Below are 27,103 nucleotides of genomic sequence, written 5' to 3'. Positions count from 1 at the left end.
TTTTTGTGGGTTTTTTTTTACTTTACTCCCCCTGTAGTTTGGATTTTTATTCAGTTTGTGTTCGTGATGTAGTCCATAGATCTTAAAATACTGTGTTAGGTGACTAAAAGTCACTGTCCCTGTGTTCAGATAGGAAAACTGAAGAAGTGGGCTGTGCCCACGGAAGCTCATGATCCCATCTACATGTTATATTAGTCTTTAAAGTGCTACCAGACTGTTTGTTGCTTGTTTAATTTATCCTGTACAGACTAACTTGCCTGCCCCTCTGAAGCTTTTGAAAAACAAATGTGTAGTGACTTCAGGTCAGACAGTAGCCAACCAGGAAATGGAACTTTGGTCTCCTGACTTTTTCAGTCCTGTGCTCTGTTCACTGGGCCACTGATCAAAAGTAGAATTCCTCAGTTTTGCTGGTTACCTAGCCAAAACTGGAATTTCTAGAAACCCTACAACATGTGGCCAACCCTGGACACGATAATACTACTACGCTTCCTTGAGGTTAACCTTAGTCACAGAAATTCAGATGTTCTGAGTAGGTGGCTTCAGTGATTTCTTGTTCTGGAAATTTTAGTTGCTCAACATTCTTATATTAGTTGGATGTTGTCTTATGTACCAGAATCATTAGCTGATACTTACACTCAAATCTTTTTTGTTTGCTTATAGCTAATAATTGTGAAACAAGAAGACAAATTGGAGATGCTATTCAAACACTTCCTGGTGGAGGACAAAAGCATGAGTGGGGGGGCTTCATATGTGGACTTCCTCTGTCACATGCACAAGGAGATTCGGCAGCTACTGAGCTAGAGGAGAGAGTGGTGCTGGACTCCAGCAGTGACATTTCAATCTCAACTAACCACCTGCTCCAAGGGCCTAGCTCCCTCAAGAAGGACAACCCAGAAACCTGTACAATGCCATCATTTTTAATACACATTGCATTAAGCAGAGATCCTTTCAACCTCTCCCAGCCCCATTTGAGATGCAAAACTTCCTGGCAAGGGCAGAAAAAAGGTCATTGAACCCAGGTCTTTTACCTGTCTCAAAGTTTTTTCCTGTACTTAGCAAGGATCTACCCCCCTATGCTCGCTAACCCTGTTGTAATGAATGTAGTTTCTCAGTTTACTGTACATGATTCAGCATTGGGTGAAAAAGCGATAACTCTTCAGAAATACTAGTCGTTGCTGTGTGTTTGTGTGCGCGCGCGCATGCTCCAAGAGTAAAGAGGAGCCAGGTGGGGGAGGTCAGGAGGCAGGTCACCCAGCCAGATTGGTGAGAGTTGGAGCACTTACGCATTTCTTTTAAATCCCCTTCCTAGCTTAGGGGAAAATACATGCAGAACACACACTGCAGCTTGTGGCCCTGTCTTGATTTGAAAAAAAAAATCATCAACTGAGCTGTGAGCCAGGGGCTAGCAGGACAAATCCTTTCTACATCTCTACTGTAGTAAGAGTTGCGGTGCAGAAATGTAGTAGAATAAATAATTGTAAATGGGAGAGAGGGTAAAACCAGTGCCTTCTATTGGCATGAATGGCACCCACGCAACTACCTTTTATTCCTTGGGCAAGCAACCTCTCCTGTCTTGTTTTTCTGTGTAGCATCGTCTTACCCCCTTCCCTGTTCTATGGCCTCTTTTCATTGACTTGTTTTGTTGGAGCCTACCTACACTGTCTTATTCATGGTGTTCATACCCTCCTCCCTGTTTCAGTTTAAATAGGAAATATTTTTAGCAAGGTGACACGGCTGTAGGGAACAGGAGCTGAGTGGCAAGGTGGCTGTTTTCTGTTCAGACTAGTGCAAACTCCATGGCAAATAAGCAAGGATTTTATTGGTGCAAGCTTGAGGCTGTTCTGTACTGCAGAGTGCAAGGAAGGAGATGCAAAAATAGTTTCAACTGCACTGCAGAAGGTAATATCAAGTACCTGACCTCAGTTATTGGGAAGGTGCCAGTGGAAAGAATATTTTTCAGCACTGCTTATGCCCCCATTCTACCTACCGATGCGTCTGCATACAAACTTTTTATAAGCCTGTTCATTAACCTAAAATACCTCAGTGAGATAACCCGTCGATTTTATGGTAAGCCACTCTGACTCTCCATCTGTAAGGATGGAAGAGAAGATGCCTGCAAAGGGGAGCAATGAGTCTAAATCAGATTCCAAATTCTAAGGGCTTGTTCATTAATTTTTGAAAGGAGAATAATTTACTATAAACACTGACAGAGCTTTTGCAAAACCCAGGATTTAGTGAGGGAGCAGCAGCACTGAAGATGAGAGAAATGAGAGAATTTGCAGAATAATGGGTGAATAGATTGGATGCAGTTAGACGACATGTTTTAGCTGGACTTCAGTTTTCAAAATAGGGTCCTTGTACATAAGACCTATTTTGTTTAAAAACAAAAAAAAAGGCTTTGTGGTTTTAATCCCATGACCTATAATGTGTGTAAATCTGCTTTTCCTCTACTGCCACTAGTTTGTCTTCCCTCTTATCACTACATACAAAGGGGAATAAAAGAACTCTAATGGAGAAACCCCTTGAAGATGTAGTAGACAATTCTTCAGCATTTTTGTATGTATGTGGCTGACATTTTTTTACCCTACACACTGCATCCAACCAAAAATATAGAGGATTTTTTAACTGAAGAAGAGAGCTTCCCAGGAATACAATGTTTGGCAACCACAGACTTCCACAAAACTAATTTCTAGTATTAACATGAGAGGAAAATAAGTTCGTACGTGAATCTTTCATTTTCTTCACTCTTGTTTTTTCCAATGCATCTTTTAATTTGTAAAGAAATAAATATATTAAGATGTATTTTATGTCATTGTTAGTAAATAAACACTGCTGATTATTTTTCCAAACCTTGTATTTTGGGGCAGGGGAAGAGGGAGGAAAGGAAAGGGCTGGGGTTTTAGGTGAGTGATCACAATCCAACCAGCTGTCAATCAAGTTCTGTATTTTTTTAAATATTTTCTGTTTGGATATGTTTAACTTTCCACCCCCTTCTGAATCTTTATTTTGCTAAGAACATTCCCTTTTCTCTGAGATGGCTTGGTTAAATTATAACGCCATTTTGGTTTATTTCCATACCCATTCTAGTTGATACTTTAAGACCATATTAGCTACAGTTAGACTCTCAAGGATCCCATTTTTCTCTAACTATCCCATTGTTAAAATGGTAGAATTACTTTTTTTTCTTTGACTCCAATAATAAAGTTCTAATTAAACAGTTGGCAACAGCACTCTTACCAGTTTAGGCTAAACTTGAAATCTGTGCATTGCACTTCAGTGTGAATCTCCTTTCTCTTACACACTTGTCTGCAGCCTGAAACAGATAATGAACATTTAATACTGATAAAAATGATCTTTTCAGTAATCTGTATATGAAAACAAGACAATGGTTGCTAAATACCTATCAGTGTTTAGTTTGCCATGAGATTTTCTGGAGAGATTCCATTCTGTTAGAGGGCATGTTCCTATATTTGTCAAAAAAATCACTGCTGAGCGATGGGTTGTGCATTAATTATCTGGAATAAATTGTGCCTGCAGGAATTCTGTGATATTACCCCTTTGTGTTTATGGAAATTGCCTAGCTGAATCAACTATCTTAAATATACTTAGCTGTGATTTTTGCATCAGTGCAATGAATGGATGGAATTATGAAAAGGAAATGGCGTAAGCACAAACTATTGTTCTTCGAGATGTCGCTCGTGTCCATTCAAAGTAGGTGCATGCGTGCCGCGTGCACGGTTCCCTGAAGCTTTTTTCCCCAGTGGTACCTGTCGGGCTGGCAGGTCACCCCCTGGAGGGGCACCGCTATAGCGGAGCATAAGTACCCTGCCGGCCCTCCCCCTCCTCAGTTCCTTCTTGCTGGAACTTTGACGCAGGGGAGGTGTGTGGGGGGGAGGGGGATCGAATGGACATGAGCAACACATCTCGAAGAACAACAGTTACAGGTAAGTAACCCTGTTTTCTTCTTCGAGTGATTGCTCATCCATTCAAAGTAGGTGACTACCCAGCTACCCCCACCCTGGAGGCGGGGTCGGAGTCAACCACCAGAACCTCACTCCGACATAAAGCGCAACAAGAACTTTAATGCATAACTGAAAACAGAACCCCACAGAACAAGTTACATATCTGTGACACTGTGTGTCACTCGACCATGTCCCCTTATGTGTTCACAGGAGGGAACCCAACAGAGTCCTCCTATGCCTGCTGGGTGAGAGCATAATGCTCTGTAAACATATGGGCGGAGGACCACGTGGCTGCCCAACAGATCTCAAGGATCGGGACGTGGGCCCCAAAGGCAACAGATGATGCGTGGGCCTTGTGGAGTGAGCTGACAGGCGAGAAGGCTCCCTATGTACAAGAGCATAGCACTCCCGGATGCAGGATGATATCCACCCTGACATCCTCTGGGCTGAAACTGGCATCCCTTTTATCTGGTCCGCATAAGCAATAAACAGTTAAGTCTTGCAAAAAGGCTTGGTTCTATCAATATAAAACGCCAGTGCCCTTTTCGCGTCGAGGGAGTGCAAAGCCTGCTCCTTGGGGGAGCTGTGGGACTTAGGAAAGAAAACCGGCAGGTATATATCCTGCGACACATGGAAAGGAGACATGACCTTAGGGAGGAATGCAGGTTCCAGTTTGGGTGTAGACAAGCCCTATAATCTCCCCATCCATGAGTTTCTCCCTTTCTTTTTGCTCATCACTTACTTGTATCAAAACCTCAGAGGCTTAAACTATGTGGTCTTTTCTTTCTAACCTATTGGCTGCATCTAGACTGGCATGATTTTCTGCAAATGCTTTTAACGGAAGTTTTTCCGTTAAAAGCATTTGCTGAAAATGTCTAGATTGGCATGGATGCTTTTGCGCAAAAGCACTTTTTGCGGAAAAGCGTCGTGCCAATCTAGACGCGGTTTTCCGCAAGAAAGCCCCGATCGCCATTTTCGCCATTGGGGCTTTTTTGCGCAAAATAGTTTTTACCTGTCTACACTGGCCCTCTTGCGCAAAAGCATTTGCGCAAGAGGGCTTTTTCCCAAGCAGGAGCATCATAGTATTTCCGCAAGAACACTGACAATCTTACATTAGATCGTCAGTGTTCCTGCACAAATTCAAGTGGCCAACTTGTCTCTCACCACCAAAGTCCAATAAAATACATTACCTCAGTCACCTTGTGTCTCTTAACTGATTATGAGGTCAGTCTTCCTTGTGAAAAATCTTTGCCCTTCGTACGTTCTCTCACTTTTAAATCTACCACTGGTACCTCCGTTCTTTAAAGTTTCCTGGCTACTAATACTTTATCAAACCTCTCTCTTAACCTAAGCAAAGCATTCGAGAAAGTGATGGACCTCTGCCTAAACTAGCATTGCTTGTTATAATGTAACCATTTGTTTTCCTCATTGTGTCAGATTATGCCGGCTCACAAACTCCCTGCCTACCCCCTCCACGCTGCTGATGAAAGAGAACATCGCAGGGCTGTTTGAACAGCTATGAGTCCTTCAGAGGGAGGAAAGGGTTTGCGCACTGTTAACAGGCAGCTTGAGAAGCACCCTCCCCTTCTTCCCTCAGGTTTCTAGCTGTTCAGAAACCACATGGCCCTGCAGCCAGGGCAGGTCGGGCAGGGAGTCTGCTTGGGAAGGCTGCTGGCTGGGAGTCAAGCAAGTAAGTCTCCCAGCCAGAGCCTGCCTGTGGCACCCCAACCCTTTGCCCTCTGCTCCCTCCTATCCCCATATCAGCTTCCAGATCCTGCACCCCAATCCCCTGTCCCATTTCACAACCCAGACCCTTTACCCCCCCCTTCATCCCTACCCCACAAAACCCAAACCCTCTGCCCCCCTCCTGCACCCATATCCTCCACCCCCAGTCTCCTGCCTCAAGGTAAAACCCCATCCTGCCCTAGGTCACAGCCCAAACCCCTCCACCCCCTCCTGCACCCTAGTTCCCCTAACCCAGGTCTCAACTGCCTCCTTCACCCAAACTCCCTCTCCTGCACCCCAATCCTTTACTGCAAGCTCCCTTCTGCATCCAACTTCCATCCCAGACCCTGCACCTGCTCCATTAATATGGAAGAGTACAGCCTTTGACTAGTTTCCAAATTTGTGGAGTGCCCCCCCACGTAAAAAATTATTGCTCACCCATATCAGACACTCTAGTTAAGTGACACTCAGACTTTAGGAGTCAAATTAGTGATCATTACCAAAAAAAGCCACAATAATGTGAATTCACTGTTTCTTTGACTATAGTATTAAACAATAGGATGGGAAAGTGCATAAATATAAAAATTATTCTCCCATAAATGATCAAGTATTTTATCAATTATGTTGGTTAATAACATAGTAAAAACATCCTGATTAATAACTTAGATTGGATAATAATATCAGTGTTTCTATATAATGTGTTGCAAAGAGCCATAGGAGCTCCGTACTACACTCAGGAGGCTCAATCTGAGTATCACTGCTCTAATCCATTATCTTTTAACGGCAGCCAGTACTGGCAGCTTTGGAGGAAAGTGTAAGAAACAATTATAGAATCCACTGCTAGCAGATAAAGTCTCTTATCCTGAGATACAGTTGTTGTATATCCTGAAACATGAGCAATATTCTTTATACAATTTCAGCTGCTCCTATGTAAGTGTGGATGTTAACAATAAAAATGACATCCTTAGTAAATCCCCATTATGTTTTGGCCTCAGTGATGAGAGAGCACTGTTTTTTTTTTTTTTAAACTGACCTTAAATAAGTTACCTTTAAAATAGAGAGACAAGGAAGATGAGGTAATACCTTTCATTGGACCAATGTCTGACAAGGGAGACAATACTTTGAGCTACACTGAGCTCTTCAACTCTGGGAAACGTTCTCAGGTGTCACAGCTAAATAAGTGATGTGATACGAGCTTTCGTGAGCACAATCCACTTCTAGATGAAGTGGGCTGTGCCCACGAAAGCTCACAATAGGGTATGTCTATCTATTTTTAGTTAGTCTCTAAGAGTATGTCTACACTTGCACCCTCTTTCCAGAGAGGGATGCAAATGCAACTGAGCAAAATTACAAATGAAGCGCGGATTTGAATTTCCTGTGCTATATTTGCGTTATGGCGCTATTTTGAAATAGTGCTATTTCGAAAAAAAGAAATGCTGTCTAGACGCGGTTATTTCAAAAGAAAATGCTTCTTCTGAAATAACCCTTATTCCTCCTCTTACGAGGTTTACTAGTTATTTCGGAAGAAGGGTTTTCTTTCAAAATAACCGTGTCTAGACAGCGTTTCTTTTTTCAAAATAGGGCTGTTTTGAAATAGTGCCATAACGCGAATATGCAAATGAAGTTACAGAACCATTGTTGTTTACTTTTTTTTTTAGTTACAGACTAACAGGGCTACCCCTAACAAAAAGCAGGACTATGTAGCACTTTAAAGACTAACAAGATGGTTTATTGGGTGATGAGCTTTCGTGGGCCAGACCCACTTTCTCTGAGACAGCAAAATAGGTGGAATACATTGTTTAGCATAAGTAGTTAACACATTTTAAGGGCCCATTCCAGGGAAATGACCCATTAACACCTCTCCTGTCATAGCGGAAAAGGCTGGAGGAAAGTTGAAATGGGTTACAGATTGTTATCATAGGGCTGGAATAGGCTGCTAACTTTTTCTTGCATTAACATATTTATAAAAAGAGCTGATTGGCTGTTCTGTACCAGTCTTTTTATTGGACATACTACATTAATTTATTAGTCTTGTAGAAGAAACTCATGTCAACATGAAGAAATCACCAAAAAAGAGTTGCCAAAGCATGTTTATGCTTGCTCCCTCAAGCAATGGACTGTGTCTACATGTTTAACTCACCCACAGTGCATTACTCCCACTGTCCACGGGAATGTATCTCACAGCGCCTGGCAACATCATTTGTCACTTGCAAAATCTCCTGTCAGGCACCACTTTGTTCTGGAGCTTCCAGTATCCTTTTGTGCTTTTTTTCCTAGGGCCATTCCCTGCTGTGTAGGGATGTTAGATACCGCATATTGAATAATCACATAACCACGTCAATTTTTAGCAGTTACACAACTATTCAATAGTCCCTGGGGCAAAGCTGGCAGCCAGTACACTCTGTGGCCCCATTCCCAGGGGGCCCCCCTGCCACGCTGCCTATGATACATAGGCAGCAGGGCAGGGTGGCAGGTGTAAGTTGCTCCATGAGGGGAGCCGGTTTAAAAAATAGCTCCCCACAGATAGAGACTGTAACATGTGCTAGCCTGCTAACTCTTAATGACCAATTTCAGCCCTCCCTCTTTTGCATAACAGTCTAAGGCTAACCCTTATGACCCCTGCAGTGCTGGGTGAAGTGGGGACTCTGCCTCCTTAAGAGGTGGTTGCACTCTGACGGGAGAGCTTGCTGAACCAAGGGGTTAGGTTAGTATTACTGTTTCTCTAGTGCAGTGGTCTCCAACCTTTTTAAGCATGAGATTGCTTTTTGAATTTAAGTGCAGCCCAAGATCTACCTCAAACCCCCTTGCCCTGCCTCCTTTGTGCCCCCTGCCACTGCTCACTCCATCCTCCTTCCCTCCATCCTCCCACACTTTCACCAGGCAGGGGCAGCAGGTTGGGGTAGAGGCTCTGGTCTTGGATTAAGGAATTGGGAGTGCAGCAGGGGCTCTGAGCTGAACGTGGGGCTGTCAGAGGGGTTCTCTCTGCAGGCTCTGGGAAAGTGTGGATGCCGGGATGTACAGGGGGTTCAGGACTCAGGGTGTGTGCTCTCACTGGTCACTGCTTACCTCAGGGGGCTCCTGCCTGGTGGTGCAGGGGGCTAAGGCAGGCTCCCCTCTGCCCTGAAAGCAGCCAGCAAGCTCCATCCCACGTCCTGCTGCAGCCCCTCTCTGCCTGTGGGGGTAGGATACGGGGGGGGGGCTTTGCCATCACTGCCCCTCCCCGGCACAGCAAGGGGGGGCAGCTCCCAGGCACAGGGCAGGAGATGGCACGTGACACGCCAGTCAGCTCCGGCCGAAGCGCTGTGATCTCGGGTCGATCCCTGCGTGACACTGGGCATCGGCAGAGCCGGCCCGGGCCTGTCTCCAGGCGGGCGCAGCGCGCACAGCCGGGCTCAAGGACACAGGAGGGGGGAGCCGCCTCACTTCCCGCCCGGGCCTGGCGCGGGCAGGGACTGGCAGTGAGGCGCCCAACGGCCCGCCAGGGACTGGCAACCGCTAGCGCGCGCCCCAGCCCCGCCTCTGGGAGGGGCGGGAAGCTGGGGCTGGGGGCGGGGCTAGACGGCACGCGGGGCGGGAGGCTGGGGGCGGGGCTAGGCGGCGCGCGGGGCGGGAGGCTGGGGGCGGGACTAGACGGCGCGCGGGGCGGGAGGCTGGGGGCGGGACTAGACGGCGCGCGGGGCGGGAGGCTGGGGCTGGGGGCGGGGCTAGGCGGCGCGCGAGGCTGGGGCGGGGCTAGGCGCGCGAGCGGAGCCGCCGGCCATGGGCGCTCGGGGCGGCGGGCCGGGCCGGGCCTGCCGGCTGCGCTGCTGCCTGGCGGCGGGCTTGGCGCTGGCGTGCGGCGCGGCGCTGGCGGCGGGCGACTGGGAGCCCGAGCCCCGCTCCCCGTTCGAGCCCAGCACCGGGCTGCCGCGGGCGGCGTTCGGCGCGGTGGGCGCGGCCTCGTACCGCGGCCCCGGGAACGGCGACGCGCGCCCCAACCGGGCGCTGCCCATCCTGCTGTGGTGGAGCGCGGGCCTCTTCCCGCACTTCCCGGGCGACACCGAGCGCGTCGACTGCGCGCGCAGCTCCTGCCTGGTGACGCGGCGGCGGCACGTGGCGGCCCATCGGCGCACGGCCGCGCTGCTCTTCTACGGCACCGACTTCCGCGCCTACGAGGCGCCGCTGCCGCGCCGCGCGCACCAGAGCTGGGCGCTGTTCCACGAGGAGTCGCCCATGAACAACTACCTGCTGTCGCACGCGCCCGGCATCCGCCTCTTCAACCACAGCGCCACCTTCCGGCGGGAGGCCGACCTGCCGCTCAGCCTGCAGTGGCTGCCCGGCCCCGCCTACCTGCGCCGCGCCGCGCCGCCCCTGGCCGAGCGACAGCGCTGGCGGCGGCGGGGCTACGCGCCCGTGCTCTACCTGCAGTCGCACTGCGACGTGCCCTCCGACCGCGACCGCTACGTGCGCCAGCTCATGCGGCACATCCCGGTGAGCCCCGCGCGTGCCCGAGGGGGGGGCCGGCCCCGCCCCCGCGCGTGCCCGAGGGGGGCCCCGCCCCGCCCCCGCGCGTGCCCGAGGGGGGCCCCGCCCCCGCGCGTGCCCGAGGGGGGCCCCGCCCCCGCGCGTGCCCGAGGGGGGCCCCGCCCCCGCGCGTGCCCGAGGGGGGCCCCGCCCCCGCGCGTGCCCGAGGGGGGCAGAAAGGCTTGGGGTGCCCGGGCTGGGAAGCGCGCGGTGCAGCAGAGTGTTTCGCGCCTTAACATCTGTACACACGGGTCAGGGCCTCCCTCGGGGTGCAGCGCCGGGGACAGCCGCCCCCATGCACCCCTTCCCCAAGTGGCTGCGGGGGCTGACAGCAGGGATTGGGACTGCACAGTGGGGGGGTGCGAAGTGCTCTGCCTCCAGCCCTGTCACTCTGCTTCCCACTAGGAATATGAAAGTTAACTGGTAGGAATCCCCCTAAACACGTAACGCTTGCCGGTCTCACTTAACAGGTGTGGGCTGGAGCAGCTCTGCACACTGGGTGCTCCAGTCCCACAGGGCTCACCACAGTTACGGGCTGCTCCAGGTTCGTCAGGGAGCCGGCAGAAGCCCAAACCAGGCACAGGGCTGGGTGCCGGCAGCCAGCACAAGTGCAGGTCTGAGGACCGTAGCCTGCATGCTAGGGGTGCTCTTGCTGAGCTGGAGCAATCCCCAGCTCAGATCCCAAGTTAGTCGATTAACCAGTTAAACATTATGTCGAGTTAAACATTGTCGACCTAAGGTTTAAGCGGTTAACTGATTAACCGGGATTTTGCACCCCTACTTTCCTCCATTGGTAAGAGCAGGGTGCATTTCTATCCTTTATCCCAAGAGATGTGAGAAATTATTTTTGTAAAGATGATTATTACTATTTTAGGTAGACTCCTATGGTAAATGCCTGAATAACCGAGAGCTTCCCAGTGAGAGGCTGAGGGACACCTCTACAGCCACCACAGAGGATTCTGAATTCATGAACTTTATCTCCAGGTACAAGTTTCACCTTGCCATGGAGAATGCCATCTGCAATGACTACATGACCGAGAAGCTGTGGCGTCCAATGCATTTGGGCGCCATCCCTGTATACCGAGGTTCCCCCTCTGTGCGGGACTGGATGCCTGATAACCACTCCATCATTCTTGTGGATGATTTTGGAAGCCCCCAAGAGCTAGCAGAGTTCCTTAATTTCCTGGACCAGAATGAAGAGGAGTATCTGAAATACCTAGAGTATAAGAAGCCGGGAGGCATTACAAACAAGTTTCTGCTGGAGACTATGGAGAGGCGTGAGTGGGGAGTGAATGACATGACTTTGCCTAATTACCTGAATGCCTTCGAGTGTTTCGTCTGTGACAGAGAGAACATAAGAATTGATGCTGAGAGAGCTCATAAGAAATCTCGTGGGAAAGTACCTGCTCCTGAACCCCACATAGCTCAGGTCACACACATGGGATGCCCCATGCCAGTGCCTGGCTTTGGAAACATTGAGGACATCCCTGAAGGAGACAGGTATTGTATGAATGTTGCTTTTGCAAAATCATGTTTTAAAAGGCCTAGTTAATGCAGGTTTGCATAATGCTTTTGATGCTGAAGGATTCCTAAATGCGTCTCAAACTACATATCACTTAGAAAAGTTAGATGTCTGCAAGTCACCAGGGCTGATGAAATGCTCCTAGAATAACCAAGGAGCTGATAGAGGAGTTATGTGAGCCTTTAGCTGTCGTCTTTGAAAAATTATGGAAGACAGCAGAGATTCTAGAAGACTGGAAAAGGGCAAATCTAGTGCCCATCTCTAAAAAGGGAAATAAGAACAACCCAGGCAACATAGACCAGTCAGTTTAACTTCTGTGCTAGGAAAGATAATGGAGCAAGTAATTAAGGAATTCATCTGCAAACATCTGGAAGATAATAAGGTGATAGGGAACAGCCAGCATGGATTTGTAAAGAACAAATCCTGTCAAACCAATCTGATAGCTTTCTTTGATAGGATAACGGGCCTTGTGGATAAGGGAGAAGTGGATGTGGTATACCCAGACTTTAGTAAGGCATTTGATACGGTCTCAGGATCTTCTTATAAATAAGCTGGGCAAACACATCTTAGATGGGACTGCTGTAAGGTGGGTGCATAATTGGCTGGATAACCATTCACAGTAGTTATTAACGGTTCACATTTGATAAGAAGCAATGGGCCTAAACTGCAGCAAGAGAAGTTTAGGTTGGACATTAGGAAAAACTTCCTACCTGTCAGGGTGGTTAAACGCTGAAATAAATTGCCTAGGGAGGTTGTGGAATCTCCATTTCTGGAGATATTTAAGAGCAGGTTAGATGACCAACCCTGAAAAATGTCTTAGATGGTTCTAGGTCCTGATGTGAGGGCAGGGAAGTGGACTTGATGACCTCAAGGTCCCTTCGAGTTCTAGTGTTCTATGATTCTATGTACAGTATTTCTGAAATGTGTGACACCCTTTACATGGAAGCAACAGCCATAAAGTCTCAGTTGTAAGCTTCCTTCAACTTTACCAGAAGTGTAACCTCCAATCTGTTCTTAAGCAATCACTTCTAGTAATGAGGAACATTTCCAATTCATAGTCCATTTAGTCCTTTGTATTTCTGCTAATTTGGCTAGTAAGATGTCAGAAATTTTTCATGATGTTTTTTGTGTTGTAGACACCTACCCCTTAGGTCTGAGTGGACCATCAGATAGTAAAACCTTCCAGCCACTAAAGACATTGGCTGTACTTGGCCCATGACCTTATACTGAAAATTTCTGTTGCCAGTTCCACTGTATAAACTATTAACAAAGCAGAATGATTCAAATAGCAAAAGACTTACTTTCTAAAAAGGACACACTGCTGCTTTACCTTAATTGATTTTAGTTAATAGATCTCCTAATAACTTAATGTATATGGAATTTGGTATTTTGGAGTTTTTTTTATATATATATATAGATTAGATAGATAGATAGCTGCCCTGGCAGGATCAGATAACTTCTGAGCATACATAACAGCAAGAATACTCTGAAACCATTTAAAGAGCTAATACCCTATTACTTTACTCTCTGATGTGAGGGGGAGGGATAGCTCAATAGTTTGAGCATTGGCCTCCTAAACTCAGGGTTGTGAGTTCAATCCTTGAGGGGGCCAATCTGTCAGGGATGGCACTTGGTCCTGCCATGAGGGTGTGGGACTAGGCTTGATGACTTCTCAAGGTCCTTTGCAGGTCTATGAGATAGGTATATGGGTAAGGCTTGTATGTACAGCCATACTTGGTATAATTTTATCTTTTTAATCATAAGTACATTGAATTTAATGCTGTTGAAAGATGCTGGCTTGGCTCTGTTGCCTGAAGACCTTTCATAGAATAGAAATTGTTGAACCCCCAATTTGCAATGTAGACACAGCCTTAGTGGACTCCCAGAATGTGAGTCCAGTAGGTCTGCATCTACATTGCAAAGCAATAGGATTGAACTGAAATAAGGGTGGAAAGGGGGCATTCAGTCTGCTTTGAAAAGTGCTATTGACAATGTTTCTTCATATCTTTTTGCAGTATTAAACTTAACTAGTTACAAATACCTTGGCTGCCCATAACAACAATTCAATAAAATGTATGATAAATTAAGCTCTTAAAATAGTGTTACATATTAAAATGTGTTTGTAATATATCAAGAGGGTGGAGGCACATTCAGAGACTTGCTTAGTGAAAGGGGTCACTATTAGAAAAATCTTAAGAATCACTAATAGAGAGAGAGAGAGAGAGAGTGTGCCTGCAGTAGCTCAGTACTTCTAATCTTTAATAAACTTCCTTTCATCTTCATAGTCCCCTCTTAAGTGAGAGAGGAATTCAGTCCTAGTGTTCAGCTTCAGTCTCCCCCTCTTAATAATGGCTTGTTATGCTTTCCCTCTTCTGTATTTCAGCTGGAAGGAGATGTGGCTTCAGGATTATTGGCAGAGTCTTGACCAGGGTGAGGCTCTCACTGCCATGATTCACCACAATGAGACTCATCAGGGAAGATTTTGGGATTATATGCATGAGATCTTCCTGAAGAGGACCAGACAGCATGGATCATAGTCATGGGCACTTGGTTCAGTGTTGAACAGAAGGCTGGGAGGGAAGGGTCTTTTACCTGTCTCCGAAGACTCAGTCTCAAAACGCAAGAGGAATTGCTCAGCTTTGGAGGCCTTCCTTTCATGGAATCTGAGGACAGTCAGTCTCTGATCAGGCTTGCATTCACCCTACATATACACCACCTCAGCAATGGATTTCCATCCCTGTCCTGGAGGCACCATCTTCTGGGGTCAGAGAAGAATTCAGTCTTTTTGTGCTTTCAGTGTTATTTCCTTCTGACCAAAAAGGTATTACAGTTAGTGCCAGATGACTTGGATCAGAGATCTGATCAAGCTGAACTGAAGTATCCTAAGCTGTTTCAGGGAATTTAATTGCACGTATTCAGTATTATTCAGGCATTTCTCCAGGCACTTATCCCTCCTATTAAGATGGTGTTTTTTAAAATCAGGGATACTGGTAAATGCCTGTTTTTTTATAAATATGTAATTTTTCCAGTGAAGAAATTATATTAATTTCTGGGGAGAGAGGTTATGCCTTATGAAACTTCAGCGATAAGCATTCCCTCCTCTAGTGAATATGCCTCCACCATAGTATATTTCATAGTACATGTTTCCCTTCCCCACTCCTCTATCAGACAATGGTCTCTTTTGTTAAATGATGACAGTCTTAGTGGTCTTGGCAAAAACCACTTCAAATTTGATATTTCTTACTCCTGTAAATCTCATAATTAGGATATGGAAAGAAATGTGCAATTTCTACTCCCACCCATGAACAAATGACAACTGGTATTTGAATATCCCTTTAACCTATTTGTAGACATCTAGCATATCTCCCCTCAGTCTTTTCTCTAGTCAACCTATCCAGCTTCCTAAGCATCCTCTTAAAGATCTCATTTTCAAAAATCATGAAGTCTTCATGTCACTTTCTTCTAAACCCTCTCTTGTTTGTGTTTTTTAAACTACAATATTCAGAATTAAACCATACCCATGGGGCTGTTGACAGTGGAATGATTTACATTTATTACTGTTATTAATACAACCTCTTTTACAATAATATTGTATTGTTGGCTTGTTTCATTTAACATCCATTATGGTGACCAAGTGCTGTTTTGTGCCTATAGGCAGTATACCTTTGCTGTCTGGTTTTTACAGTTGATTAATCCTTCATAGATGTGCTTCTTTGCAGTTATCTTTCTCTTTTTTAATTAATTTTATATACTATTTTTCAATTGATCAATAGAGAATTTTAATCCATTTCTCCAAAATAATCTGTCTTCAATGGACTGCTACATGGAACCATATAAGATGCCTTACTAAAATGGAAATATGTTCCATCTTCTGCTTTTTATTTAGCAGCTAAACTTGGTATTCAATCACACACACAAATTTAGCATGATTTGTTTAATGAACTTGTATTCTTTACATTTTCATCTTTTTTTTCCTTGGGTGCCTACAAATCATCTACTTCCCTAAGTCTTCCAACAATTTAGCAAGACCATGCATGTACTCCATAAGGTCTCAGAACTAATAGCCATTTCTGATATGACTTCTGCAAGGGATTAGGCTTGAAAGTTTCCCTGGGCCCTGCCTATTGACTGCATTAGATAATGCTGCCCTGTGGCCTTTTTCTTTCCGGTTAACCATCACTGCATTAAATCTGTTGGGTTTTTTTAACTGAAGACTGAAACATTTCTTTTGGTCCTCTCCTGTTTTATGCGAGGGATCTTACTGTATGCTTTAGCTGTCCGTGTGCTGCTTTATCCTGCGTGCTTTTCTGTCCTTTAGTAATAGCACCTTTGTCTTTTTTGACTGTTAGAGTCTTTGACTCTAACTTACCCCTGCATCTGCCATTCTGTCCCTGATCTTATCTCCTGTGATTTCTTACTCAAACTCACATATAATTGTTTCCAGGGAGAAAATCCAGTTCTGTCTTATGTTATAATGGAAGCCCCACTTATAGCAGACCTAGTGTGATTCTGCTGCATAGGCTAGGGGGTCAGCTGTATTCATTGCATCTACAACCAATGTACTGCATGAGGCCCATTCTCTGAGACTCCCTTTGCATCCCTACGCAGCGAGGTTTTGGGGTATGGAGAGGCGCAAGACAGTGGCGGTCCCATTAACCAGTGTACGGCGGGCCCACTAACCAGCCATTGCTCCATGATTAGGAGTGTGAAAGCAGCACCAGAATCATCAAGTGCCTGTTTCACTTGATGATTCCCTGTTCTGTTCATCCCCTCTGCGGCACCTGGCATGGGCCACTGTGGGCAGACAGGATACTGGACTAGATGGCTACGTCTACACTGGCATGATTTTCCAAAAATGCTTTTAACAGAAAAGTTTTCCGTTAAAAGCATTTTCGGAAAAGCACGTCTAGATTGGCAGGACGCTTTTCCGGAAAAGCACTTTTTGCAGAAAAGCGTCCGTGGCCAATCTAGACGCGCTTTTCCGCAAAAAAGCCCCGATCGCCATTTTCACGATCGGAGCTTTTTTGCGAAAAACACTACCGTGCTGTCTACACTGGCCCTTTCGGGCAAAAGTCTTTCGGAAAAATACTTTTGCCCGAATAGGAGCAGCATAGTTTTTCCGGAAAAGCACTGATGATTTTACATGAGATCGTCAGTGCTTTTCTGGAAATTCAAGCGGCCAGTGTAGACACAGCCGATGAGTCTTTGGTCTGACCCAGTGTGGCCATTCTTATGTTCAGTTAAATTAAAGTGTCAGTTCCAAACACTCTATACGTACCGTCTGGCACAAGATTGAACAGCAACAAACATTAAAAATGTAGAACCCATATTTAGATGAAATACATATCTCAGGCTGTCTGGCATGGCTCACTGCCACAAGTGCCAACGTCAGGACAGACTGTTAAGAAACAGGGCAAACCCCCAAACTGATTGTATGTTCCATAATTAGATTTGATCAGCTCTGAAGCAAGTAGGGACTCGTTAAACATTGTAACAGTCTTAACATGGAGTCACAGACCATCCCTTCGGGCAGTCAAGTCTATCTGGTCACCCAGGCAAGTTTGATCATGTGATAGATTGTCACTTGCACCAAAAATCCCAATAATATTCAGGTTACTCAGAGTCCCAAAGCAGCAGTTAGTTGTACCCTAGGTCAATTTGTGTATCTGATTTCAAATCAAAGTATAACCAATCCTGCAATAAACTAAAATTTAACTGAGAAGAAATAAGTTATTTACAAGTTTAAAGCAGGTAAAACTCTCTCCTTGTCAGGGATTTGTATTCCTTTCACCACAGAACCAAGATTATGGGACATGTTTATCTGCCAATCTCCCTTTTGTGAAGGGAGAGGGAATGGGGATAAGGGATGCAGTCAACAAGGTCCCTTTGCTGCTTCAGAATGGGTCATTTGCTTTCAATGGGCCTTCTTCTGTGAAAACACTTTACTTTGGTTATAGCTACACTTACCTGAAATTCATGTTGCTGTGGTCAATGCAGTGGGTATTGGTTAGCAGAGCTAGTGAAGACTCACTAAATCAACTGCAAGCCACTCTCTGAGCACTGGTACTACACCAAAGCATCACGAGTAAGGTAAGTCTCCAGGAGAGCATCTCTGGTTAGCACAGTGCAGTGAAGACACCGCAATAAATCAGTCTCACGCATATCAACTCCAGCTATGTTGTTTGCATTGCTGGAGTAGCATAATTTAGGTCAGCTTACCACGGTAGTGTAGACAGGGCCTTAAATTCATAGTACTTTGCTATTTGGTAAGTTATACAGTTAGCGATTTTCAATGCAAACATTTGCTGTTGCACTGTAATGTGGGTTACATAAGTGAGACTCATACAAGCCACGTCCTACAAACTATTCATAAGGTCCAAACACATCAATTTTGCTGCTCCGGCCCCTGTGGTTAACCTGCAGGGGTAAGCATCACCTGCTTAGGGTGATGTTTGCTGCTTAACCTTTCATATCTCTAATAAACAGACCTGAGCAGAAAATGGGTGTTTGAGTTTTGAGTAGCATTGGACACACCACTTAACCTCGTTGCCTCATTTTCCCTAAATGGGAGTAATCTACTTTACAGCTGATCTGCAAGACTCTATTCTTTTATTGGTAAAGAATTTGGATGGAAGGTGCAATAACAATGTTTATTGCCCAGAAAAATGGGGTGCTAATCCCCATATTGGGGTTTCTAGACACTAATACAGTACAAATAATAAATGAGTAGTCCTGTGGCACCTTAGAAACTAAAATATATAGTATGAACTTTTATGGGCAAAACCCACATCAAATTTGTCAGGTCCTGAATCCCCTCTATAACCTTGATTCCTTCTGTTCTTTCAAGCACTTTTATATTCTTTTCCAGTGCCTGCAGCTTTCTGCATGGCCAAATGCATTTAAAGCGTGGTGCCTTATCTAGCACTTTCCATGTCCACTGCCACATTTCCGCACTTGACACTTGAGTACAAAAGTTTGGCCTTCCTTGCCCTGAGCTGAATGCATGGGAGACTTCTCAGGTAGCCTAACTTAGAATGTTCATTCATGGTGCTCTTCCGGAGTAGCACAGGGGGCTGGGGCAGAGCAGGCATGGTTAGTTGCTCTGGGTAAGTGGTGACAAGGTTGTTGTTCCTTGCGCAGTTTGTATCCCACCTGAGCAAATAATTAGGCTTGGAAGGATTTTATTTTTATTGGCAAATTTCAGTAAACATCAATTTTCCCCATACCCCCACCAATTAAAGAAAAAATATTGCCATTGGAAATAACTGATATTTACAGCTAAAGTGAAAAAAATGCTGCTGGATAGCTTATTACAATTTGATTTAAGGTTATTTACATTGTACATTTTTGATAAGTGAGGCTTCTGTTTTAATGGCTATAAAACTATTGGAATCTTTGTTGTAATTAAGTATTTCTTCTCTGACCTCATGCTTTACACATCCACTAACTACATTTTATGAGACATTTCATATCCTCATAATAAAGGAAGCCAGTGCTGTAACTGGCCATGAAGAAGACTGGGTTCTGTCCCTAATTCTGCCATTAAATAATTGATTTACAGTGACACAAGTCACTTCTCAGTTTCTCCATCCTGGTATATTAAGGTGCCCATCTCTCGACTCATGTGAAAGGCACCATGTACATGCAGGCTACGTCTACACTGGCATGATTTTGTGCAACTACTTTTAACGCACGAGTTTTTGCATTAAAAGTATTTGCGCAAGAGAGCGTCTACACTAGCATATGCCTTTGCACAAGAGATGTGCTTTTGTGCAAAAGCACCCGTGCCAGTGTAGATGCTCTCTTGCGCAAGAAAGCTCCGATGGCCATTTTAGCCATCGGGCTTTCTTGCACAAGAAATTCATGTTGCCTGTCTACACTGGCCTCTTGCACAAGAGGGCTTATTCCTGAGCAGGAGCATCATAGTTCTTGCGCAGGAAGCACTGATTTCTTACATTCGAATGTCATTGTTCTTGCGCAAGAACTCCCTGCCAGTGTAGACAGGTGGCAAGTTTTTGCGCAAAAGCCGCAAAGTATTGTAACAACACAATATAAACTTCAGACCTACAAACATCTGAGGGAAATTGATTCATGTCCCAGGGGAAGTTAGGTATTTTATGTGTTTAGTTGATCTGTTTTGCCAACCTTCACAGAGGTCAGTGATTCTAGGAAGGACAAAACTGGTCTGGAAAATACGATTGGCTGACACATTGACTTAATTTTGATAGTGGTATTTCTAGGACTGAATGAAACATTCTGAGAACCACCAAGTACTGCTGGTATATGAGGTGTTCTGTGTGATTGATCTAGCTCGCACAAAGTGATCTGCCAAGTGAAACAGCTGGAGACTCACTGTCCAGATGCACTTCCCTAACAGAGCAGTTTTAACTAATGTTTCCTAATACAGTTTATTGGGTGAATGAACAGTTGCCAAAGCACTAGACTTGGGTAAATTGAATTGGAATCCATTCAGCAAGGATTTCACCCAATCAGCTACCCCATATTAGACAACAAACCCCTGGCTCTTCCTACCCGGAATGATTTACCTGTCTTCTCATTCCTAAAAGCTGCTTTGACTGGGATGATTGATAGCTCCTGAGGGGCCCTTAGAAAATGTATTCATCAGACGTGTACAAGGAGCTATTTTGCTCCAAGACCTCCACTGACCAGATGGAATTAATCAGACACAAAACCCTTTTAGTAATATGACCAGCTGAACCAAAGGCATTTGTCATGCCTTAACTGCATTCCTCTGTCTCAGATGCTGTGTCAGAGCTGGTGCTTCAAGATAGGTGGGCACTGCAGGCTTGGAGGAGGTGAGAAGAGAAGGGCTGTGGAATTCTTTTCCAAAGCCCTGATGTGACTGGGACCCTAATTTATATGGTAACTCATATTTCTGTCCACAATTGTTTCTGTACAGTATATAAGCCTGTCCTGGAAAGTGGCTAGGCTTGAAGTGTCTCAGGATAGGTAGAGACTAATCTGAATATCTCAGAATAGTTCAAAGCAAATCATGATAAATTGGGACAGTTCTGATAAAAATGAGGGACCATCAAGGATGGCATAGAATACTTTAGATCAGCCTGGATAAAAGAATTCTGAGCAATTTAGGATCAGGATCAATTGGGATAGCCTGGAGCAGTTTAGAGAAAATCAAGAGAGCTCAGAGTAATACAGGGAGAATTACAGAGAGCTGTGGTTTGGTTGGGACTGCTAGAAAAGTTTGGGGTAGGTAGTGGCTGCTCAGATGCCTGTTCTATTATGGTGGTATCCAAGTATCAATATGCAGCAAATGGAATGGCTTAGGCAGATGGGAGAAGCTGTGGGGCTTAGTGAAATTGATGCTTTACGCATCTTGAAGCAGATCAACACAAGTTTATTGGGAAATAAAGAATAATATAATTATAAATAATTTATTTTTAGACAAACTGGGATATTTTGGAGGTATCTCATGAAGGATTAGGAAGGGGCAGAGTAGAACAGATTGGAGCAAGTTCAATTCCCTGTGAAGGATCAGGGAAGCTCAAAATGAATTTTGAAGTCTTGGAATGGATCGGGTGGTCTTGAAGCAGGATGGATCAGGGAAGCTCGAGAAATCTTGTAGTCTTCATGTATTTTATTTGTTTGCACCACATTGAAAATGCAGGGCTCAAAATGTTGCGCAAATGAGGTAACCCCTATTCCTTTTGGAAAGTGCCTGGGATTTTTAACTTCCTTGGGGATGGTTGCCCAAGGCAGAAGAAATCTTAGGCTACATTTACGCTACATGCTTCTTGTACAAGAAGCCTTTTGCGCAAGTGTTTTTGCGCAAAAACTTCTTGCGCAAGAGCACATCCACACCTCAAAGCGCATTGCAAAAGCGATGTGCTTTTGTGCAAGACAGCGTTCACACTGCATAGATGCTCTTGTGCAAGAAGTTTTTATGAATGGCCATCAGAGCACCTGTGCTTTTTCCCATAGGGGTTTCTTGCGCAAGAAACCCCTCTGGAGTGTCCACACTTGCCTTTTTGTGCAGTAGCTGTAGCACAAAAGGGAGTTATGCCTCGTAGAAGGAGGTTTCCCTACACAGGCTAAAGCTCTCTGTTCTGCTGTTTTACTGCTGATTTACTTGCGCAAAAGTGCATTTGAGATGTGGATGCTCCACAGGTTTTTGTGCAAAAATCTCCATTTTTGCACAAAAACCTTGCAGTGTACACGTAGCCTCTGTAATTTCTCAACTGGCAGATGACAACCTGGTCTCATCTGAAGGCTGGATTTATTATTGCTTAGTGCTAACATCACTGTAGTTGTGATGATGAAGGTTCTTGCAGTCTAAGCGTATTTCAGGCATGCTCAACTTCTTGAAAACAAAATTATCATTTGAGCTGGAATGTCGCAATGCTTCTTTTCAATGCCAATGGTTTTGTCCAGTTACTCAATCATATACTTGACTGTTTGAAACTCAGGTCCCGATCCTACTCTTAACCACGTTTATTCAAATTTGTGATAATTAGATTGCAAATGCAGTTTGAATTTCGCATTTACAGCGCCGTACAACGCCTGTCATTAATGCAGGCCTGAGTTACGATGCCCCCGACTTACGTCCTTGGCGCCGTATTTACAGTGCCATACAACGCCTGTCGTTAACGTGGGCCTGAGTTACGATGCCCCCGACTTACATCCTTGGCGCCGTATTTACAGTGCCGTACGACGCCTGTCGTTAACGCGGGCCTGAGTTACGATGCCCCCGACTTACATCCTTGGCGCCGTATTTACAGTGCCATACAACGCCTGTCGTTAACGCAGGCCTGAGTTACGATGCCCCCGACTTACGTCCTTGGCGCCGTATTTACAGTGCCGTACGACGCCTGTCGTTAACGCGGGCCTGAGTTACGATGCCCCCGACTTACGTCCTTGGCGCCGTATTTACAGTGCCGTACGACGCCTGTCGTTAACGCAGGCCTGAGTTACGATGCCCCCGACTTACGTCCTTGGCGCCGTATTTACAGTGCCGTACGACGCCTGTCGTTAACGCGGGCTGAGTTACGATGCCCCCGACTTACGTCCTTGGCGCCGTATTTACAGTGCCGTACGACGCCTGTCGTTAACGCGGGCCTGAGTTACGATGCCCCCGACTTACGTCCTTGGCGCCGTATTTACAGTGCCGTACGACGCCTGTCGTTAACACGGGCCTGAGGTACGATGCCCCCGACTTACGTCCTTGGCGCCGTATTTACAGTGCCGTACGACGCCTGTCGTTAACGCGGGCCTGAGTTACGATGCCCCCGACTTACGTCCTTGGCGCCGTATTTACAGTGCCGTACGACGCCTGTCGTTAACGCAGGCCTGAGTTACGATGCCCCCGACTTACGTCCTTGGCGCCGTATTTACAGTGCCGTACGACGCCTGTCGTTAACGCGGGCCTGAGTTACGATGCCCCCGACTTACGTCCTTGGCGCCGTATTTACAGTGCCGTACGACGCCTGTCGTTAACGCAGGCCTGAGTTACGATGCCCCCGACTTACGTCCTTGGCGCCGTATTTACAGTGCCGTACGACGCCTGTCGTTAACGCAGGCCTGAGTTACGATGCCCCCGACTTACATCCTTGGCGCCGTATTTACAGTGCCGTACGACGCCTGTCATTAACGCAGGCCTGAGTTACGATGCCCCCGACTTACGTCCTTGGCGCCGTATTTACAGTGCCGTACGACGCCTGTCGTTAACGCAGGCCTGAGTTACGATGCCCCCGACTTACGTCCTTGGCGCCGTATTTACAGTGCCGTACGACGCCTGTCGTTAACGCGGCCTGAGTTACGATGCCCCCGACTTACGTCCTTGGCGCCGTATTTACAGTGCCGTACGACGCCTGTCGTTAACGCGGCCTGAGTTACGATGCCCCCGACTTACGTCCTTGGCGCCATATTTACAGTGCCGTACGACGCCTGTCATTAACGCAGGCCTGAGTTACGATGCCCCCGACTTACGTCCTTGGCGCCGTATTTACAGTGCCGTACGACGCCTGTCGTTAACGCGGGCCTGAGTTACGATGCCCCCGACTTACATCCTTGGCGCCGTATTTACAGTGCCATACAACGCCTGTCGTTAACGCAGGCCTGAGTTACGATGCCCCCGACTTACGTCCTTGGCGCCGTATTTACAGTGCCGTACGACGCCTGTCGTTAACGCGGGCCTGAGTTACGATGCCCCCGACTTACGTCCTTGGCGCCGTATTTACAGTGCCGTACGACGCCTGTCGTTAACGCAGGCCTGAGTTACGATGCCCCCGACTTACGTCCTTGGCGCCGTATTTACAGTGCCGTACGACGCCTGTCGTTAACGCGGGCTGAGTTACGATGCCCCCGACTTACGTCCTTGGCGCCGTATTTACAGTGCCGTACGACGCCTGTCGTTAACGCGGGCCTGAGTTACGATGCCCCCGACTTACGTCCTTGGCGCCGTATTTACAGTGCCGTACGACGCCTGTCGTTAACACGGGCCTGAGGTACGATGCCCCCGACTTACGTCCTTGGCGCCGTATTTACAGTGCCGTACGACGCCTGTCGTTAACGCGGGCCTGAGTTACGATGCCCCCGACTTACGTCCTTGGCGCCGTATTTACAGTGCCGTACGACGCCTGTCGTTAACGCGGGCCTGAGTTACGATGCCCCCGACTTACGTCCTTGGCGCCGTATTTACAGTGCCGTACGACGCCTGTCATTAACGCAGGCCTGAGTTACGATGCCCCCGACTTACGTCCTTGGCGCCGTATTTACAGTGCCATACGACGCCTGTCGTTAACGCGGGCCTGAGTTACGATGCCCCCGACTTACGTCCTTGGCGCCATATTTACAGTGCCGTACGACGCCTGTCATTAACGCAGGCCTGAGTTACGATGCCCCCGACTTACGTCCTTGGCGCCGTATTTACAGTGCCGTACGACGCCTGTCGTTAACGCAGGCCTGAGTTACGATGCCCCCGACTTACGTCCTTGGCGCCGTATTTACAGTGCCGTACGACGCCTGTCGTTAACGCAGGCCTGAGTTACGATGCCCCCGACTTACATCCTTGGCGCCGTATTTACAGTGCCGTACGACGCCTGTCATTAACGCAGGCCTGAGTTACGATGCCCCCGACTTACGTCCTTGGCGCCGTATTTACAGTGCCGTACGACGCCTGTCGTTAACGCAGGCCTGAGTTACGATGCCCCCGACTTACGTCCTTGGCGCCGTATTTACAGTGCCGTACGACGCCTGTCGTTAACGCGGCCTGAGTTACGATGCCCCCGACTTACGTCCTTGGCGCCGTATTTACAGTGCCGTACGACGCCTGTCGTTAACGCGGGCTGAGTTACGATGCCCCCGACTTACGTCCTTGGCGCCGTATTTACAGTGCCGTACGACGCCTGTCGTTAACGCGGGCCTGAGTTACGATGCCCCCGACTTACGTCCTTGGCGCCGTATTTACAGTGCCGTACGACGCCTGTCGTTAACACGGGCCTGAGGTACGATGCCCCCGACTTACGTCCTTGGCGCCGTATTTACAGTGCCGTACGACGCCTGTCGTTAACGCGGGCCTGAGTTACGATGCCCCCGACTTACGTCCTTGGCGCCGTATTTACAGTGCCGTACGACGCCTGTCGTTAACGCGGGCCTGAGTTACGATGCCCCCGACTTACGTCCTTGGCGCCGTATTTACAGTGCCGTACGACGCCTGTCATTAACGCAGGCCTGAGTTACGATGCCCCCGACTTACGTCCTTGGCGCCGTATTTACAGTGCCATACAACGCCTGTCGTTAACGCGGGCCTGAGTTACGATGCCCCCGACTTACGTCCTTGGCGCCATATTTACAGTGCCGTACGACGCCTGTCATTAACGCAGGCCTGAGTTACGATGCCCCCGACTTACGTCCTTGGCGCCGTATTTACAGTGCCGTACGACGCCTGTCGTTAACGCAGGCCTGAGTTACGATGCCCCCGACTTACGTCCTTGGCGCCGTATTTACAGTGCCGTACGACGCCTGTCGTTAACGCGGGCCTGAGTTACGATGCCCCCGACTTACGTCCTTGGCGCCGTATTTACAGTGCCGTACGACGCCTGTCGTTAACGCGGGCCTGAGTTACGATGCCCCCGACTTACGTCCTTGGCGCCGTATTTACAGTGCCGTACGACGCCTGTCGTTAACACGGGCCTGAGGTACGATGCCCCCGACTTACGTCCTTGGCGCCGTATTTACAGTGCCGTACGACGCCTGTCGTTAACGCGGGCCTGAGTTACGATGCCCCCGACTTACGTCCTTGGCGCCGTATTTACAGTGCCGTACGACGCCTGTCGTTAACGCGGGCCTGAGTTACGATGCCCCCGACTTACGTCCTTGGCGCCGTATTTACAGTGCCGTACGACGCCTGTCATTAACGCAGGCCTGAGTTACGATGCCCCCGACTTACGTCCTTGGCGCCGTATTTACAGTGCCATACAACGCCTGTCGTTAACGCGGGCCTGAGTTACGATGCCCCCGACTTACGTCCTTGGCGCCGTATTTACAGTGCCGTACGACGCCTGTCATTAACGCAGGCCTGAGTTACGATGCCCCCGACTTACGTCCTTGGCGCCGTATTTACAGTGCCGTACGACGCCTGTCGTTAACGCAGGCCTGAGTTACGATGCCCCCGACTTACGTCCTTGGCGCCGTATTTACAGTGCCGTACGACGCCTGTCGTTAACGCGGGCCTGAGTTACGATGCCCCCGACTTACGTCCTTGGCGCCGTATTTACAGTGCCGTACGACGCCTGTCGTTAACGCAGGCCTGAGTTACGATGCCCCCGACTTACGTCCTTGGCGCCGTATTTACAGTGCCGTACGACGCCTGTCGTTAACGCAGGCCTGAGTTACGATGCCCCCGACTTACATCCTTGGCGCCGTATTTACAGTGCCGTACGACGCCTGTCATTAACGCAGGCCTGAGTTACGATGCCCCCGACTTACGTCCTTGGCGCCGTATTTACAGTGCCGTACGACGCCTGTCGTTAACGCAGGCCTGAGTTACGATGCCCCCGACTTACGTCCTTGGCGCCGTATTTACAGTGCCGTACGACGCCTGTCGTTAACGCGGCCTGAGTTACGATGCCCCCGACTTACGTCCTTGGCGCCATATTTACAGTGCCGTACGACGCCTGTCATTAACGCAGGCCTGAGTTACGATGCCCCCGACTTACGTCCTTGGCGCCGTATTTACAGTGCCGTACGACGCCTGTCGTTAACGCGGCCTGAGTTACGATGCCCCCGACTTACGTCCTGGGTGCCGTATTTACAGTGCCGTACGACGCCTGTCATTAACGCAGGCCTGAGTTACGATGCCCCCGACTTACGTCCTTGGCGCCGTATTTACAGTGCCGTACGACGCCTGTCGTTA

At 47.6% G+C, this 27,103-nt stretch overlaps 2 protein-coding genes and 1 long non-coding RNA gene across 7 annotated transcripts in view; 2 read left to right on the top strand and 1 right to left on the bottom strand.

Annotated features, from left to right (window-relative positions):
• SEC24C (SEC24 homolog C, COPII component) overlaps nt 1-2,841 on the top strand; it is a 106,273-nt gene extending 103,432 nt beyond the window's left edge. For all 5 annotated transcript variants that reach the window (XM_075935700.1, XM_075935697.1, XM_075935699.1 and 2 more), the window contains one exon: nt 661-2,841. In XM_075935700.1, the coding sequence (XP_075791815.1) occupies nt 661-801 (141 nt within the window). In that variant the 3' untranslated portion in view covers nt 802-2,841. The remainder of the gene's footprint in view (nt 1-660) is intronic.
• LOC142830476 (uncharacterized) lies at nt 1,072-9,194 on the bottom strand. Its single transcript, XR_012905757.1, has 2 exons — nt 8,754-9,194; nt 1,072-3,313 (listed from the first exon to the last, which is right to left on the bottom strand). It is a non-coding gene; the product is annotated as an uncharacterized LOC142830476 (long non-coding RNA).
• Nucleotides 9,195-9,414: 220 nt separating this feature from the next.
• Nucleotides 9,415-15,299, top strand: POFUT4 (protein O-fucosyltransferase 4). The gene is made up of 3 exons (XM_006135925.3): nt 9,415-10,157; nt 11,065-11,690; nt 14,096-15,299. The coding sequence occupies exons 1-3, from the start codon at nt 9,447-9,449 to the stop codon at nt 14,247-14,249; spliced, it is 1,491 nt and encodes a 496-aa protein (XP_006135987.3). The 5' UTR covers nt 9,415-9,446; the 3' UTR covers nt 14,250-15,299.
• Nucleotides 15,300-27,103: the final 11,804 nt, after the last annotated feature.

Source organism: Pelodiscus sinensis, chromosome 8 (assembly GCF_049634645.1).
Source record: "Pelodiscus sinensis isolate JC-2024 chromosome 8, ASM4963464v1, whole genome shotgun sequence".
Classification (NCBI taxonomy): Eukaryota; Metazoa; Chordata; order Testudines; family Trionychidae; genus Pelodiscus; species Pelodiscus sinensis.
The sequence above is the reverse complement of the archived record's forward strand: the minus strand, read 5'-3'. Positions and strand labels throughout refer to the sequence as shown.